Source organism: Tachypleus tridentatus, chromosome 3 (genome assembly GCF_004210375.1).
Source record: "Tachypleus tridentatus isolate NWPU-2018 chromosome 3, ASM421037v1, whole genome shotgun sequence".
NCBI lineage: Eukaryota > Metazoa > Arthropoda > Merostomata > Xiphosura > Limulidae > Tachypleus > Tachypleus tridentatus.
The window spans coordinates 67137196-67154523 of NC_134827.1; the positions used below are offsets into that span (position 1 = coordinate 67137196).

General features: G+C 34.5%; 2 protein-coding genes across 5 annotated transcripts in view; one reads left to right on the plus strand and one right to left on the minus strand.

Moving 5' to 3' along the window:
- Positions 1-5699, minus strand: part of LOC143247039 (COMM domain-containing protein 10-like) — a 34037-nt gene extending 28338 nt beyond the window's left edge. The window contains exon 1 of one of the 2 annotated variants that reach the window (XM_076494353.1): positions 5485-5699. In XM_076494353.1, the coding sequence (XP_076350468.1) occupies positions 5485-5516 (32 nt within the window). In that variant the 5' untranslated portion in view covers positions 5517-5699. The remainder of the gene's footprint in view (positions 1-5484) is intronic. The other variant, XM_076494352.1, reaches the window with a different exon arrangement.
- Positions 5700-9525: 3826 nt separating this feature from the next.
- Positions 9526-17328, plus strand: part of LOC143247040 (GPN-loop GTPase 2) — a 38422-nt gene continuing 30619 nt past the window's right edge. The window contains exons 1-2 of one of the 3 annotated variants that reach the window (XM_076494354.1): positions 9526-9788; positions 12929-13294. In XM_076494354.1, coding sequence (XP_076350469.1) covers positions 12974-13294 — 321 coding nt within the window. In that variant the 5' untranslated portion in view covers positions 9526-9788; positions 12929-12973. Of the gene's footprint in view, positions 9833-10936; positions 10959-12928; positions 13295-17328 lie in introns of those variants that run through there. The other 2 variants (XM_076494355.1, XM_076494356.1) reach the window with 2 other exon arrangements.

The window sequence follows — 17328 nt, forward strand, 5'->3', positions numbered from 1 at the left end:
CATCACAGAGAACTACAGTTTAGTAAATATAAACAATAATTGACCTTTTAGTTATTTTACTATTGTAAATAAAATAACAACAATTCTTCCACTGAATTCTGAGTCTCAATTTATGATGTTAATCCAGTATCACTCAATTCCATTTATAACAACCCTCTGCTTTCATCCATACACTTGTCAATACAAGCCGACTTATTCCTCACTCAAGATTATCCCCTAGTAAAGCCATATTGATTATACACAGGTCAACAAATTTTTTCGAAATCTCAGTTGCATAAGATTTTTTTACTTATTCTTACCCTTTGTGACCTGCTAAATTCAAATATGAAAACGGTTCAGCTCTACATGCTCTAGTTTTAATGCAATTTTAAGTTTTTCATTCTAGCCGTTTGTGGTCAAATTAACACGTTTCCTGCGATGCCTATATTGGCAAACCGGCAACTGCTGCGATGCTCTTGTACATCTGTCAGCTTCAGTGCTGCATGAGCTATGATAACGTGAGGTTGTCGTTACACTTGTCTCTTGCCTGCAACTTAGTTAAAGGTAAGACAATAGTGGGACACCGGTGGGTCCCATCGCAGGAAACGTGTTAATTACTTACACGTTTATGTTATCAACAGAGATATTAAAATTGTTTAGATTTTGTTTCAGATCTGATCATGGCTACAAGGAGACGTCAATGTGAGAACAAGCGGACGCTTTCTGTTATATTTGTGGATGCTTCACGCTTATTCGCCAAAGGCGTAATATAACATCATTTCTGAGGCGTGCTTATAAAGCGTACTTTGGACTTGCTCTTGGTGACCAAGACAAGAAATGGGCCCCACATATTGTGTGTCATAACTGCGAGGAAATGCTGCGTGACTGGACAAAAGGGAAGCGTAAGGGTTTACCTTTCGAATTCCCATGACCTGGCGAGAACCGATGGACCACACAACTGACTGCTATTTTGTCTGGTCAATACAAAGGGCATTGGCAAGAAAAACAGACACAAAATCTCATATCCTAGTATCCCCTCAGCAATCCGACCTACTCTGCACTCTGATGAGCTCCCAATCCCAGTTTTTAAAGGATTTCTTCCATCTGAAGATGTGGGTAGTGACCAAGAGCAAGAGACTGCTGATGAAACTCAAGAAATACTTTCAGAATCTGGCGATCCTTCTTATGAGACCCCACAGTCATTAACTCCTCAACAGTTTAGCCAGCCAGAGTTGAATGACCTTGTGCGTGATTTGGGTCTCTCCAAAAATGCAGCTGAAGTGTTAGCTTCCAGGATGCAAGAAAAGAATCAGCTGAGCCATACAACTAAAGTGTCATACTTCCGAAATCGGAGCAGGCTTTTGTGCCATATTTTACAGAGGAGAATATGTTTGTTTATTGTCATAATATCTCAGGTCTTCTCCAGGAATTAGGGATGCCAGTATACCATCCAAATGACTGGCGATTATTTCTAGATTGTTCTAAGCAAAGTTTGAAGTGCGTTCTACTTCATAATGACAATGTCTATGCAGCTGTTCCAATTGGACACTCTGTGTATTTACGAGAGGAATATAATGTCATTAAGACTGTGACTGACCTACTAAAATACCACGAGCACAACTGGACAATTTGTGTGGACCTCAAAATGGTTACTTTCCTCCTAGGTCAACAAAGAGGATTTACAAAGTACCCCTGCTATCTTTGCATGTGGGACAGCCGAGCTCGAGAAAAGCACTGGAACCAGAAGGAGTGGCCCATACGTGAGACTCTGAAGGCAGGTATGCCAAATATTGTCAACGATCCAATTGTCTGTCATTTGAGGAAAGATCATATTTCCTCCTCTCCATATCATGCTGGGCTTGATGAAACAGTTTGTGTAAAATATTTTCTCAACCCAAACGAGCCGTTTTGCATATAAAGTTTATGAAGGCGTTGAATACTGACGGTGAATGCTTCCAACACATATTTTCTGTGCTCCCTGGTTTGTCCTTCGAGAAGATCAAGACAGGTGTTTTGATGGACCACAGATTCGTGCACTTGTGCGTGATCAAGAATTTGCCAGAAAGATGAACGACAAGGAAAGGACTGCATGGCTTTCATTTGTGGCGGTGATGGCAAACTTTCTCGGTAATAAAAAAGCTGACAACTATGAAACCCTTGTAACGAATATGTTGTCAGCTTTTGCGACTTTGGATGTAACATGAGTGTCAAACTCCATTACCTGTACAGTCATCTTGATAGATTCCTGAGAACCCAGGAGCTATAAGTGACGAGCAAGGCAAGCGGTTCCATCAGGACCTCAAGACCATGGAAGAGCGTTACCAAGGAGATGGGACAAACATATGATGGCAGATTACTGCTGGAGCATTAAACGAGAATGCCCTGAGACAGTCCACAAACGCAAGAGCTACAAGCGGAAATTCATGCCTGAGTAGACTGCAATTGAGCTTTCCCTCCTCATAGTAGCAAATGTCTTATCTACTAATCAGTTTTATATAAATAAATTGAATTAATATAAATAACTTGAATACATTTATACTATCTTGCATTTTCTTTTTTATTGCCCAGCTATATTAAAGAGTTTTATAACATATTTTATCACATATTTTTCATGATAGACTACGACGTCAATGTGATGATGACGAAATTTTGAGATTTTCAAATACCTTGATTGCAAAAAAAGTAGAGCACTGAGGAAAAAACTAACTTCAGATCTGAAATCAGGGCAAGAAATTATGTAATACCAATTGTTTGATATAAATGCAACAAAAATTTTGTTGACCAGTGTTATCTAACAAATGTTAAGCTACATAAATTATTATATATTCTACTTATTAACACAACACTTTCAAAGACTGATTAATTATAACTCACAACACTTAAATGCCCAGTAGTATCAAGCAATATCCAATCTAAAACTGTATGTTCACAAGCTGTCTGGCTTATCAGTTTTCTTTTCACTTACACTTTTAATTGTTATCAGATTATGTGATTATACTTTAACATGGGGTGATTTTTAACTACTATCAAAAGAATCTGACCAGTTTACTCATACAGTGATAGACATCAACACCAATCATTTTGACTACTTATGACTGTTAAAATTAATTCAAACAGGGTGAGAGTGGCGTCATTCATAAACTCAAGAGACAATTCAACTAAGTGACAGATAAAAATGCACATAAAACATTAAAATAAAACTAATCAACCAACAATGAAAGAATACAACATTTGTTTCTAAAGTCAAAACTTTTGAAAAATAAGCAGTTTCTGCAACTGTATGGAAAGTTATGTTGCATACAGTAAAGCATAACCAGACAACAGGGTGTAATCCCAAGGTCTGTAACAAGTCCCTGGAATCACACACACAATATTCCTGTTCATTTTGTCTGAAAGGCTTGTAGCTTGAAACATGAACTCAGACCCAAAGATTCTATGTCAAAACCAATGAAAACTGGTGAAAATAAATGGACAAAGAATATTTAATGAGGAAACACTATTGAAGATATATATTGTTCAATGTTAAACAAGTGACATACCTAAACTTTTTAACACATTTAGGAGGGTAATATAGCACTCCTGAGGCATTATTATTATTACTAAAGAAAACAGCAAGTTAGGAAAACAGAAACTGAACTAACAAAATTTATCCTAACTTAGATTTTATTTTTAAAGAAAACCATCACAGATTCACTAAAGAAAAATTCTCTTTTACTCTGTTAACTTTTTATTGAGAATGTTAACTGTTATGATTGGAAGTGTGTGGACTTGTACTGAGGTTTTCAAGCAGCTTTTTATAAGGTGCAACACAAGTAGCCAAGAAAAATCACATCATTGGGATGTAGAGAATGGCTAGAAACTGTTTTTAAAATGATTGGATGAGAGAAAAAGTTATTACAAATGAAATCTAATACAATTACGTCCCTAACTTAGTGCCTGAGGTTAAGGGTCAGTGCTTTAAACATTTTTTTACTAATCTACATTAACAGTATAGTCTCTTGATCACATCAAAATCTTTGATATTTCTAGTTGTATTGAGAATTTTGTCTATAAATGAAATGATTAAAGGATTAATTGGTAAGTTAGACATATATTCGACAAATGACCTATAATTAAGTGGAAGACAGTGGATCTGGATTATTTAAGTTTGAATTATATATTTTGTGTGGATGGAAACCCTTTCAACACCATGAGTGAAATGATCTTGCCATAGTAGAAAATAAGTTACTACAGACATTGAGATAATAAACTTTTGTTAGTTGTAAAACTAGAAGAATCTTAGGATACATTTACTGACATACTGATTTCATGTCAAAAGAGATAATCATCTTTATTCAACTAACTGATTAAGCCTCAATTAGAACACCATGTAAGGCTTCAGTCTCTTCACATAAGAAAAGATGACTTACTACTAGTAGTTTAAAGAAGGGCTACTAGGATGATTCTGCAGTTAGAAAGGTTCTCTAATGGAGATAGATTAACACCATTTAGCTTATTTACAAGACTTTCCAATTTTATTTTTCTAACATATTTGCATACTTAACATGTTTTCATAAGCAGTTAATACAGAATTCATACGGGAATTAAAAATTATCAGAAAAATGCTTAATTTGACAAATACATAGCATTTAATTACAATAACTTAAAATAACTGTGAGCACAGTGAGGTGTAACCTGCTGGAGGGGATTGGAGGTTAAGGACATGCCTCCCAGAAAAAACAATTTAATTTAGAAGTCTAAAATGCTATCTGAAAGGTTCACTACCTGTATCAGTGAATCCATGTCCACTGTGTTTGCAACTTCATAAGAACAAATTTGGCACTGTCAGTAGTTTGTTCCTCTCAGATATTTTCATTTTAGGCAATGGTAATTGTAGCCTGCCCTGGTAGCAGCTTTGGAGGGACAATATTCATGGTATTAATTATTCATAAGTGTATACTAATCACAGTGTACATCAATATTGAAAAGCCAGAGCGTTGCTGCTTGCTGGCATGAAGTTTTAATCAAAAATTCTTTTGATAAATAATCTTGAAATTCCAGGAAAGTTTTAAAAACTACTATGAAACAGACAGATCAGAGTTTATCACATTTAATTACAAATTTAAATGAAAATCATCTTACTGAAGCAGAGAAGAAAACTGCTTTAAAGTAAAAAAAAAAAAAATCTGTAACAACTGTTGCAGAAGAATTTAAATAATTACCAGTTATTAACTATTAATTCTTTATTTCGGTATGAGTAGTACCTTAACCAAGCCTACACCTTCAGTCCAGGTTCTTAAAATGATTCCGATTTCTCACCACATCTGATCAATTGACAATAGTGCCACACTGGCTTAGCTTCAGTGACAAAACTTAATTATGCTCTTGGTCTATTCATTTATCACCATTGTCTCTTTCATCCTTTTCCTTCCCACTATTTACCTTTTACATGACCCAAAATTCTTCCCAAATTCTCAAGATCAAAAATATTTGAGCTTGAAGATTTATTGACAAATTATAGCTTACCTTGAAGTTTTATTAAACAACTGTACTGCCATGGTGATTCTGAAAAATATCGTAATATGCTTTCCTACCTCATTAGTTCAATAAATACAATAAAAAGCATTCAATAATTTTATAATTTACTGAATATAGCAATCAAACACATTAATAATACTACACTCCATCCAAACCCTGATCATGCATCACCGATAGAGTGCTTCCCTGTAGTGGGTGGATCGTTACTAAATTGATCACTGCTTTTAATACAATAAAAAGAAAAAACGTTGTATTGATTAGACAGCAAAAATATTTGTTACTTTGATTACTTAATAAACACTAAAGAAAAATATTAAATAAATTAACTTTTTTGTAAAATGTACGGTAAAATGCATAAGCAAATCATGAGAAATGTTTATTAATATTAATAATACCATTTACCGTGTTTTTTGCGTTAACGTCGCAATTAAGTGTAGATCTGCATCAGAAGTTTTGAAATTATTGAAGTTTCAAACAATATGGCAGTATATAATGATACGCATTAAATTAAATATATCACACAGTTAGAGTTATAGTAGAGCACAATTTTAAACATACCATTTATTTCAGGACCCTAAATATAGGGCGAGCATGTTTGATGTTACAGGGATTCAAACCCGCGACCCTCAGATTACGAGCTGAGTGCCTTAACCACGTGACCATGCCGGGCCGATATTGTTAAGCAAGAATACTTCCGAATATTTTTTTAAAAAATAAGCACAAGTTTGCTTGTTTTGAAGTTAAGTACATAGCTACACAGCTTATTAAACAACCACACTGGCATCATATTTCTAAAAAATATCGCACAATATGCCTTACTAGCTCATCAGTTTAATAAATACAGTGAAAAACATCCTTTAAGATTTACTAACAGTTACAGTCTAACAATATAATAATAACTCACTTCATTCAAATTCTGTTCATGCACCTTCATTAGGGTGCTTCCTCGTGGTAAACGGATCACTACTGTATGCTTACTCTAACAGGTAGATAAACGTATTTGAAATACAATAAGTTTAGAAAATGTTATGCATAGCATAATTTCTAACATAGATAGTAAAGAAAAACAAAACATATAAGAAAACAACTGAAATAAAAATACTGTTTTTATACAAGCTATGAACAATTATTATTTTTTGAAACTGGTCAGCTTCTATTTACACTAGTTGCTAGTGAGTTGGCTGCTACAGTGAAGGAAAGCAAAATATTTTGTTAAAATTTTAACGAAAGCAACAGAGAGAATTATGTTGATACCTCACTATAGTCCACTCACGGTTTTAGTGCGTTATGTTACTCTCCCATCTGAAATACTACACTAGCATTTTAAGTCCCGCAGATATACTGCTGTAACACAAAGAATAGATCAAGTAAACAGTTGCATCATAATATTTTATCTCTACAGAATTCCTGTACAGCGGGTTGAGTTCGTTAACATTAAAACTATTTGGAATATGCAAGTCAGCTTGTCACGTCACAACTACAGCTGATATTAGTCGTAGCTGAACAGCCTGTATCAGAACTACATTCTCTTACTGCTAAGCACTTGTGTGATTTGAACTCAAAACATACCAACTACTTATGTAAAAAAACTAAAAGAAAATGAAATTTTATAAACAAATTTATAGAAGACCACAAGGAAGTAGCCATTAATAACAACACGTCTACACCAGCCACACTGATGGATCACAAGACATTCTTGACCTAGCAACAACTATCCCAAATATTCTACCGCATACAGTCGTGTGAAAAAGTTAGGACACTCTATGAAAGTCTGTGTATTTTTGTAACATTTTTGGATATATAGATATCTAGTCTCAATTTCAACAATGCTGAGAGATTATAGGAATATAACTAAACAATTAAAACTGAAGAAAAGACTTTTCAAGATCTTCTGTAAATTTAATTATACAAAAATGCATATTCTAACTGAGAAAAAAGAACATCCTACCCCCTAATAGTTAGTGTTACCCCTTTTGGCTGAAATAACTGCAGCGAGACGCTTCTTGTAGCCATCTACCAGTCTCTGACATCGGTCTGAAGAAAGTTTGCCCCACTCCTCAATGTAGAATTCTTTCAACTGTGAGATGTTTGAGGGGTTTCTTGCATGTACAGCCCGTTTCAAGTCACCCCACAGCATCTCAATGGGATTAAGATTTGGGCTTTGACTCGGCCATTCTAGGACTCTCCATTTTTTAGTTTTCAATCAGTTTTTGGTGGATTTACTGGTATGTTTTGGGTCATTGTCGTGTTGCATGGTACAGTTCCGCTTCAGCTTTAATTTTCGTACAGATGGTCTCACATGATCCTCAAGTACCCTCTGATACACAGTAGAATTCATGGTGGGGTCTATGATTGTTAGCTGTTCAGGTTCTGCTGCAGCAAAGCAGCCCCAAAGCATGAAACTTCCACCTCCATGCTTCACAGTTGGTATGAGGTTATTTTCCTGGAATACTGTATTTGTTCTGGTGTCCAAATAATTCATTTTTGGACTCATCTGTCCAAAGAACATTATTCCAGAAGTCCTGGTCTTTGTCTACATTCTCTCTGACTAACTTCAGTCTGGCCTTGATGTTTCTCTTAGAGAGCAAAGGTCTTCTCCTTGCACACTTCCCATACAAGTTAAACTTGTGTGGTCTCTTTCTGATTGTAGAGGGATGCACTTTTACATCAACAGTAGCCAGAGCCTGCTGTAGGTCCCGTGATGATATGATAAGGTGTTTGGAGACCTCTTTTAGCATCTTGCGGCCTGCTCTCGAGGTGAACTTGCTTGGACGACCAGACCTGGGCATATTGGCAGTTGTTTTGAAAGCCCTCCACTTGTTGACTATTTTCCGGACAGTGGAATGGCTGATTTCAAAATCTTTTGGGATCTTACCAGACTCATAAGCTGCTACAACTTTCATTCTGAAGATCTCAGACAGCTCTTTTGCTCTCACTATGGTGCTCACTCTCACTTCAACAGTCAGGTGCACACCAAACTAAATGTCTGAGGTTTAAATGGGACAAGCGTCATTCAAAATGCTGAGTAACGATCTTCTAATCATGTGCATTTGGTGTGATACACCTGTGTGTGAGTTGAGCCATTGTAAGTGGGAATAAATGTGGGGTGTTCTAACTTTTTCCTCAGTTAGAATATGCATTTTTGTAGAATTACATTAACAGAAGATCTTGAAAAGTCTTTTCTTCAGTTTTAATTGTTTAGTTATGTTCCTATAATCTCTCAGTATTGTTAAAATTGAGATTAAATACCTATATATCCAAAAATGTTACAAAAATACACAGGCTTTTATAGGGTGTCCTAACTTTTTCACATGACTGTAGGTAATCCTACGTCCGAGGAATGAAAGTGGGTTTTCTCGGGGTTCTTCTGTATTCCTCCACATCCAGTTCTTGGCATAGGATGCACCGATCCTCCGCCGCCCTTTTACGAACCTTAATCTCACATCAGCTGTTGATTTTGTGATAGTCGTTCGTTTTTTCCGCTCTGCTTGCTTGCTTTATACTACTTCAAGTAAATCTTGTCTTAGGTAAATTCCCCATTTTCTCTTAAAATTTCTCTTCTGTTGTGTATATGTATGCATACATGTGTACTTTTTCTTCCACGAAGCCCATTATAACATTCAAATCAAGAGTGGGACGAAGAGAAAGATGTTTCTGAATGCCCCCGGTGACATTTGCTCTTATCTTTAGATGTTGTTACTTTTTACCCGAAATACCTGCCACGGGATTTGATTTGCACTGGTTTATGTGACTCGTGACCCGATTCTATTTGATAACGCCCAGACTCTTCAGTTAACATCTTGAAAAATCAGGATAGCAAACCAAGTACCGCTTGTTCACGTTCATTTTACTTTATTTTCAAGTTCAAAGTTTAATGTTAAGATAAAATGAAAGACTGTTGGATATGTATAAAAATAAATGTTTGCTTTGTAACCTAAAGCTATCTGCTGTGTCCACTGAAGGGAATCGAACCCTTGATTTTAGCGTTATAAATCCGAAGACTTACCGCTGTCACAGTGGGGGACAAATATTGTAAGAAAAATTACACGCATGCATCAGATGTGCGTATTACTTATTACGTATAGAAAATTTCAGCTCTGGATAATACTGACGTGATTGTTTGTGCTAGATATTAGGTGTAAAGAGTTATCCTCTTAGATTTACTTTGAATTTTCCCATAATAGATGTCGTTAATGTACGATTTTGGTCTTGTACGTTGTGTTCCAGTGGTAATGTCGCTTTCTATGTTGAAGTATTTGGAGGTTATCTTTTGCTTATGGAATGTTTAAATGGTATGGATAACTTGTACTCTTTGAAATAAGTTATATTAATTGAGGTATGTATAGAGGCCAGGAAAGTTATTATTTTTTTCATGACATTGAATATTTTTCTCAATCTCGATTAGATTTTTTAAAGAAAGAGCTTTTACGTGAGAGAAAAAGAATGTGGTAACCTGACTTACTGAATAACGTGCGTTACTAATAATTGTCAGTGGATTACCTTTCAGCTTGATCAGTACATGAGCACTACTTTATTGTGCCAGAGGGATCGAGTTCGATCTCTAGATGGTGTAATTACATAAAAAGAAACATGAATCATGAATTTTTATGTAGTTTTGAAAAATTAATGTAACATGTACGCAAACGTATTTGATCTCCAGTTGCAATTGTTTGTATTACGAACCCACAAGCTTACAACTGAAGTAGTTGAGAACATTATTTCTTCCATAAGTGGAAAATAATGGTGCCGCGTGTTCTACACTTCCTTAATTTATATGTAAAATTCTGCTTTTCTTTCAGTTTGGATTAGACGTTGAATGTCATATTCAAGTTGAACATAATTAACTGCATTCTCTTGATGGAAAAGGTAATGGAGATTTTTTAAAATAGAAGGCTACCTTTTCTGTCTTCATGTTGTATTCTTGCATTTCAGTTGTAGTAGAAAGGGGTCACTTTGAGAAGTATAGTGTGTAAATGTAGATTTTAGTGGTGGTATTGTAGTTATGTATTAAAAGCCAAGTTCTTTGAATATAGTGTAGTTTTGACTTTGTTTTCACATTTGTTTTTTTAGACTTACAATGCGAGATTGGTTTGTTGTACATGTCAACCTTGCTTTGTTTTCACTGTGGATTATACATTTGCAGTGGGTACACACTGGACTGGGAGATAGCGAGCTCATTTATAGTGCAGTATCATTCATTCTCTCTCGCTTTTGTCAATTCTGCGTACTCACTACAAACCACTTTGTTCCTGTTTGGTTTTAGTGTGTGTGTTAATAATTGTGTTTGTAATTTATTTGTTTGTTAGGAAAGTTTCTGACTCGCTGACTTAAAGGAAGTTGTGACTTGTGACCTGTACTTTACAAACTACCTGGTGGTATTACAATGCACTTGAATGACATGGTTTTCAACTTGATTATCATGGTTATGTCACTTATTTGGTTTAGAAACCTGGTTTTGAGAGGTATGAGCATTCTCACTTATTACTTCCCATCTAAAGGTTTAACTCTTAGTGCAAGATCTTGTTTTATATGTTAACTTTGGGTTTGTTTTCTCTAGAGTTAATAGGTTTCTGTTACTTTACATGGGGTACACACTGAACTGGTGAGAGAAAACTTCATAAGGTTTCTGTTCTTTTTCCTCTCTCTCCAGTCCAACATGTTAACTACAGCTCACTTTCTATCATTTTGTTTTACTGGCTTGTGTTAGTAATTGTATTTGTGGTATAGTTGTATGTATAGAAAGATTATTGTGGGCCTTCAGTGTTTTGACTTTTTTTTTTCTGATTGGCTCAGTCATAGTTCAAAGAGGTAATCAGATGTACAATCTGTAATTTGGTATGCTTTGAAATTTTGTTTGATTTTGAGAGCAAGAACCGACTATTTTGTGAGAAATCCGTGTATCTTGAAAACCACATGCATGCACATTATTCAAAGATATGTGTGTCTATATATATATATCTTTTTTAGTAACAATATTATTTTTCATATGAGCTGCCAGTACATCATTATTATTTTTAATGCTTAGAAATTTTTTGATTTTCTTGTGAATTAATAATATAATCATAAAATGTCTGAATTCAAAATCTATGTAACAGAAACAAATTTGAAACATTTTGTTGAAAGTTAGTTAGTTAGTAAGCACAAAGCTATACAGTAGGCTATTTGTGTTGTTTCACAATAAATATCAAATTTTGTGTTGTAGTGGTACAATTTATAAGCCTTTAGACCTACCAATGATCCATTTTGAGATTGTTTAAAGCCTCATGATTTTAACCTAATATTGTCTTGTGTGATGGCACGAGGATTGCTGCATGGTAGTTTATACTTAGTTGAATCATGAAGAAATGATAATGATGTGGGCTAAGTTATTATTGTAAAATGCCCCCTGCTAGTACAGTGGTAAGTTTATGGATTTACAATGCTAAAATCATGGGTTTGATTTCCCTTGGTGGGCCCAGCAGATGGCCTGATGTGGCTTTGCTATAAGAAAAACAAACACATATTATTGTAAACTTCAAAGTTGATTTGTTGTGTTCAATTTTTTGTATTTTAAAATTAAATTTATTTATAACAAATGCACCAAGTAACTTACTACATCAGAACTTTGTACTTTAAGAAATCAGTAATTTAATTAATCTACACTACTTTCACTGAGAGTAAAAATGAAATTTCTGTTACAGTAGCTTAATTACTAAAGAACTGTATAACTGAATCTTTATCACTGAGGTGGATGTATATTTTACATAGCTCTTCTAAGGTGTTTAATAAACTATAAGAGAAGGCAACATCAGATTTCTTGACTTACACTTTAACTTATTGAAAGAAGTTAGAACACTTTCTTGAGGGTGTGGTAACTGTAGATATGGTAGTATTTTATTTATGTTATAACCTTCCTTTAGATGCTAGTATATCACATTGATTCTGTGCTATGTGCAGTTACATTTTTTTACAGGAATGTTGTAGCTTGTTAATTTTGTAAAATTGTTAGTTATATGAGAATTTGGGTATTCAAAAACATGAAAGTAACTGTTTTTACTTAATTGCATAAATAACATGTCGGTTGATACGAAGTTTATTCTTAATTAATGTTAATAACACACTCTTCTGGCCTGGCATTGCCAAGTGGTTAGGGTGCTTGATTTGCAATCTGAAGATTTCCAGTTCAAATCTCTGCCACACTAAACATGCTCACCATTTTGACTGCATGAGTATTATAATGTGATTTTCAATGCTAATATCTCAAAAGTTGGCAGTGGGTGGTGATGACTAGCTGCCTTCCCTCTAGTTGTTCATTGCTATATTAGGAATGGTTAGCTCAGATAGCCTTCATGTAGCTTTACTTGAAATTCAAAACAAACCAACCTTTGTGGATAAGACAAAATATCTTATTCAGTTTTGAAGTAGTAAGTTTTGTGACTTATTTTTACTGTAGGCTGACATCTGTTTGAACAGTTAGTGAGAATACTGGTGTTTAAAGATGCAGTTTGGCCAGATAGTTATTGGGCCTCCTGGATCAGGAAAAACAACATACTGCAACTCCATGAAAGAGTTTATGGAACACTTGGGAAGAAAAGTTGCTGTGATTAATATTGATCCTGCAAATGATGTCTTGTCTTATTCCCCAGAGGTGAACATTTCTCATTTGATAGAACTGGAAGATGTTATGAGTAATGTACACCTTGGCCCAAATGGTGCCCTGATGTATTGTATGGAGTACCTAGAAAAAAATGTTGACTGGTTATTGAAAGAATTATCAAGATTTAAAGACAGTTATGTTTTGATGGATTGTCCAGGGCAGGTATGAATGTATTGTACTTTCACTGAAAGATATTATATAAAGTATATAACAGTAGTATGGTATTTTTACTATGTTTTATCCAGTTTAACTAAGGTAAGGTATCAGTAATTGTAGTAATGTTTACTGCTCCTTTAAACTGTTTAACAGTTTCCATAAAGCTGTAGCCTTAACCAACACTGAATTTAATTTGTGGTTGTTATTAATGCTGTCAATTGTTTTTTAAACTTTTTGATGTTAAACAGTTCTAATATAATGAAAAATCTATATTTCAGCCTTGACTTCTGCAGTTTGGGGGAAGGAAAACAAAAGGGAGAGAGAAAGATATGGATGATAAGGATGTTATAGATGATTGGTTGATAAGGGACCTGGCATGGCCAGGTAGTTAGGACACTCAACTTGTAATATATGGGTCGCAGGTTTGAATCCCTGTCACACCGAACATGCTCGTCCCTTTACCTGGGGGGGATGTTATAAAGTGATGGCCAGTTCCACTATTCATTGGTAAAAAAGTATCCTAAGAGTTGGTAGTGGGTGATGGTGACTAGCTGCCTTCCTTCTAGTCTTACACTATTAACTTATGGATGGCTAGTACAGATAGCCCTCATGTAGCTTTGCATGAAAATTCAAACAAAACAAAACAAATTCTTGATAAAGCAAGTGGATAGGATATGCAAAAGAGTAAGAGACAGGGAAAAGTTTAGCATTAGAAATGAGTGTAGAAGTATTATAAGAATAGACTTAATTATTACTATTGTAATGCTAAAATTATAAGAAGTAGAGTACATGATTTAAGAGCATTAGTAGGAATGGAAGGTTTTGATATGATGTGAAAAACTGAAACATAGTAAAAGTAGATGGCTTTGATGACAGAAGTTTATTTAAAATTCAGGGTTATATGCTATTTAATAGGCAATATGCACTAAATGGGTGGAGGAGAGGATTGGCTATATATATAAAGTATGAGTTACATCCTGTTGAAATTGAGGATATTAAAGGTAATAGCAAAGGGACTGAACTCATTTGGGTTTATATTGATGTAAAGGGAAAAGGCTGTTAGTGAGAGGTTGTTACAAACCACTAACTGATACTGATGAAATTAGTGAGCAACTTTACAATAAGATGAAGATTTTTAGGTAATGAAGTCATGATTATGGGTTATTTTAATTTTAGGCATATAGATTGGGAAATGTTAGAGTCAAATCATGAGGGAGAAAGGTTTTTGGAAACTGTTCAAGATGGATTTCTTCACCAATTGGTGGAGGAACCTAATAGAAATAAAGCTATATTAATTGTTCACATCAAGTACAGGAAGGATCAACAGGGTGAAAACTGGGGAACATTTTGGTGCAAGTGATTGTTGATCTATTAGATTCAATGTTTTGGTGTATGTGGAGATAAGGAATAATGATATTTTGGTTATGTATTTCAAAAAACAAATTTTGAAGGGATGCAAAAAAGAATTATTTGTTGTGAATTGGACATCTGAGTTATTTGAAGACACCAATCAGATGTGGAAAGTTTTTAAAAGATAAATTTTTAGATATAAAATGTAGACATATTTCTTATAATAAAAAGAAATGGGTGACTGCAAATTAAAAAAACAGGTTAGTTCACAAGGGGTATAAGAGATAATTTTGAAGAAAAGCATGATAAATTTAAGAAACTTAAATTGACTGGTATGACAAGAGACTTAGAAGAGTATAGAATATCAACAAAGTTGGGAAAAGCCTAATTTGGACATAAGAAAGAACATGAGAAAAAGTTGGTTTGATTGAAAATGTAAAACTTAACAGTAAGGATTTCTTTAAATACATTAAGGGTAAACAGAAAGAAACATCAAGGGATAGGGGGTCAGGACTCTTGAGGGATGATATGGAAGGCTATATGGTGATTATGAGATGGTTAGATTATTAAATTTTGTTTTTACTAACAAAAGATTAAGCAGTATTCCATATCTTGAACAGTTGATACATGGAAACAAGATAACTGCATTAATTCTGAGCTTATTAAGAAACAATTGGGATGGTTAAAGAAGCATAAGGATCCTGGGTCATATGATATTTCCCCAAGTGTTTTGAAAGATGTTAAGGATTGGATATGAGAGCCAATTTATACAATTTCTTTTTTATAAGTCCTTGAATAGTGGGCAGGTACCAAGGGATTGGAAGTTACTTAATGTGTTTCCTCTTTTAAAGGTAGGTAATAAAAATTGTACCAGTAATTATAGGCCCATTAGTCTTACATCAGTTGTGGGAAACATTTTGGAAAGTCTGACAAAAGATACTTTGCAAAACCGTTTTACAAAATGTAAGAGTTGAACAGGATAATCAACATAGTTTCATTATAGGAAAATTTTTCCTTATAAATCTTTTGATATTTTTTGAAAATCTAGATTAAGATAAGTGTATATATTTTGGAGTATCCGGATTATCAGAAAGTATTTGAGAAGGTGATGCATATAAGGTATGTACAAAAATTTTCTCTATAGGTGTTGGGGGTAATTTAGCAAATTGGATAGAAGAGTGCCTTTATGGGAGAAAGCAGGGGTTGTTACAAACAGAATTCAGTCAAACTGAATTAATGTTAGAAATGTGGTATTTAAGGGCTCAGTTTTATGACCTTTGCTCATTTTGATTTAAGGGATGGTTAAGAAATATACTGATGATATTAAAGTCTTGAGTATTGCTAGATGTAAAGAGAATGCTGCTGATTTACAAAAAGGTTTAGATACTTCAGTGAGTTGGGTATGCAAATGACAGATGCATTTTAAATTTTAATAAATGCAAGATAATGATTGCAGGTTATCATAATTTGAATTATAAGCATAATTTAGATGAGAATAATTTTAGCAATGTCATGAAAAAAGGGATCTTGATGTAATGGCTGATCAGTCTCTAAACCCACCCAAGCAATGTGCTGTTAGTGGTAGAGCAAATAGGATTATAGGTTGTATCTACAGAAATACTGAATAGAAATCTGTAGATGTTATAATTTCATTATATATAGGTCACTGGTTAGACCACATTTAGGTTATTGTGTTCAGTTTGGGCTCCTTAACTTAGATAGGAAATTGAATTATTAGAAAAAAATTCAGAGAAGGGTTACTAGAATGATGTCTGTGGTGGAGGGGTTGTTATATGAGGAGATTATGAAGTCTCATTGTTTTCTTCTGAAATAAGAAGAGTTAGGTGGGATATGATTCAGTTGTTAAGATTGTAAAGGGGATTTTTGGTGTTGATGTATCATATTTTCCAAAACAAACCATCCACTGACGCAATAGCTATTTCTTCATCTCCATCTTCTTTGCTCATCTTAATACTGAAAACACTTGCTCCAGTTTTGTATACCTCATTGAAATGCCCTAGAAAAATTCTAATTTGCAAATTTCTTCACTGACTTCAATGAGCCCTTTATCTGGGTACTATACATAAGCATCTTTTTCAGATAATGTTATCACATTTTCTTGACAAAACATTTAGTCAGGGTTTCTATCAGCAGGAATATTGTGTTTATTCACTGTTTGTGTTGGGATTTTGAACAAGAATGGAATTTTTATATGTATCTATTCATTTATACAGATGGGTATGAATTCTTGAGTTAATGTTTCTAGTACAGAGGTCAACCAGATCTCTCTCTTCCCCCTATGCTATCTGGCATTTGTCAACAGTCAGGGGAGGGGTCATTCTGAGTCAAAGCTTTCCATGATATGATCCATTGAGAGGTGGAGACATGCATGCAAACTGAGGGTGTATCTTTTGGAGTTCTGAGTTGGCTTTTGCACATGACTCTTCCTCAGGATTGTTAGGTTTGGGAAGTCTCTCCTATTGGATTTGACTCTACTCATTTTTTGTTAGCAGAAAGGACAGCAAGTGACTACTTGTTTTTTTTTCTCATCCTCCTGATATTGCGATTCATGCTGGGATATTTGCTATTCAGTTGAGCAGTGGGATAAATATGTGTTGTCTTTCATGTTTACTGCATCAGTAGACTTTGGGTTATCACTGCCAGGAGGAGGTTTATTTTAATTCTAAAGG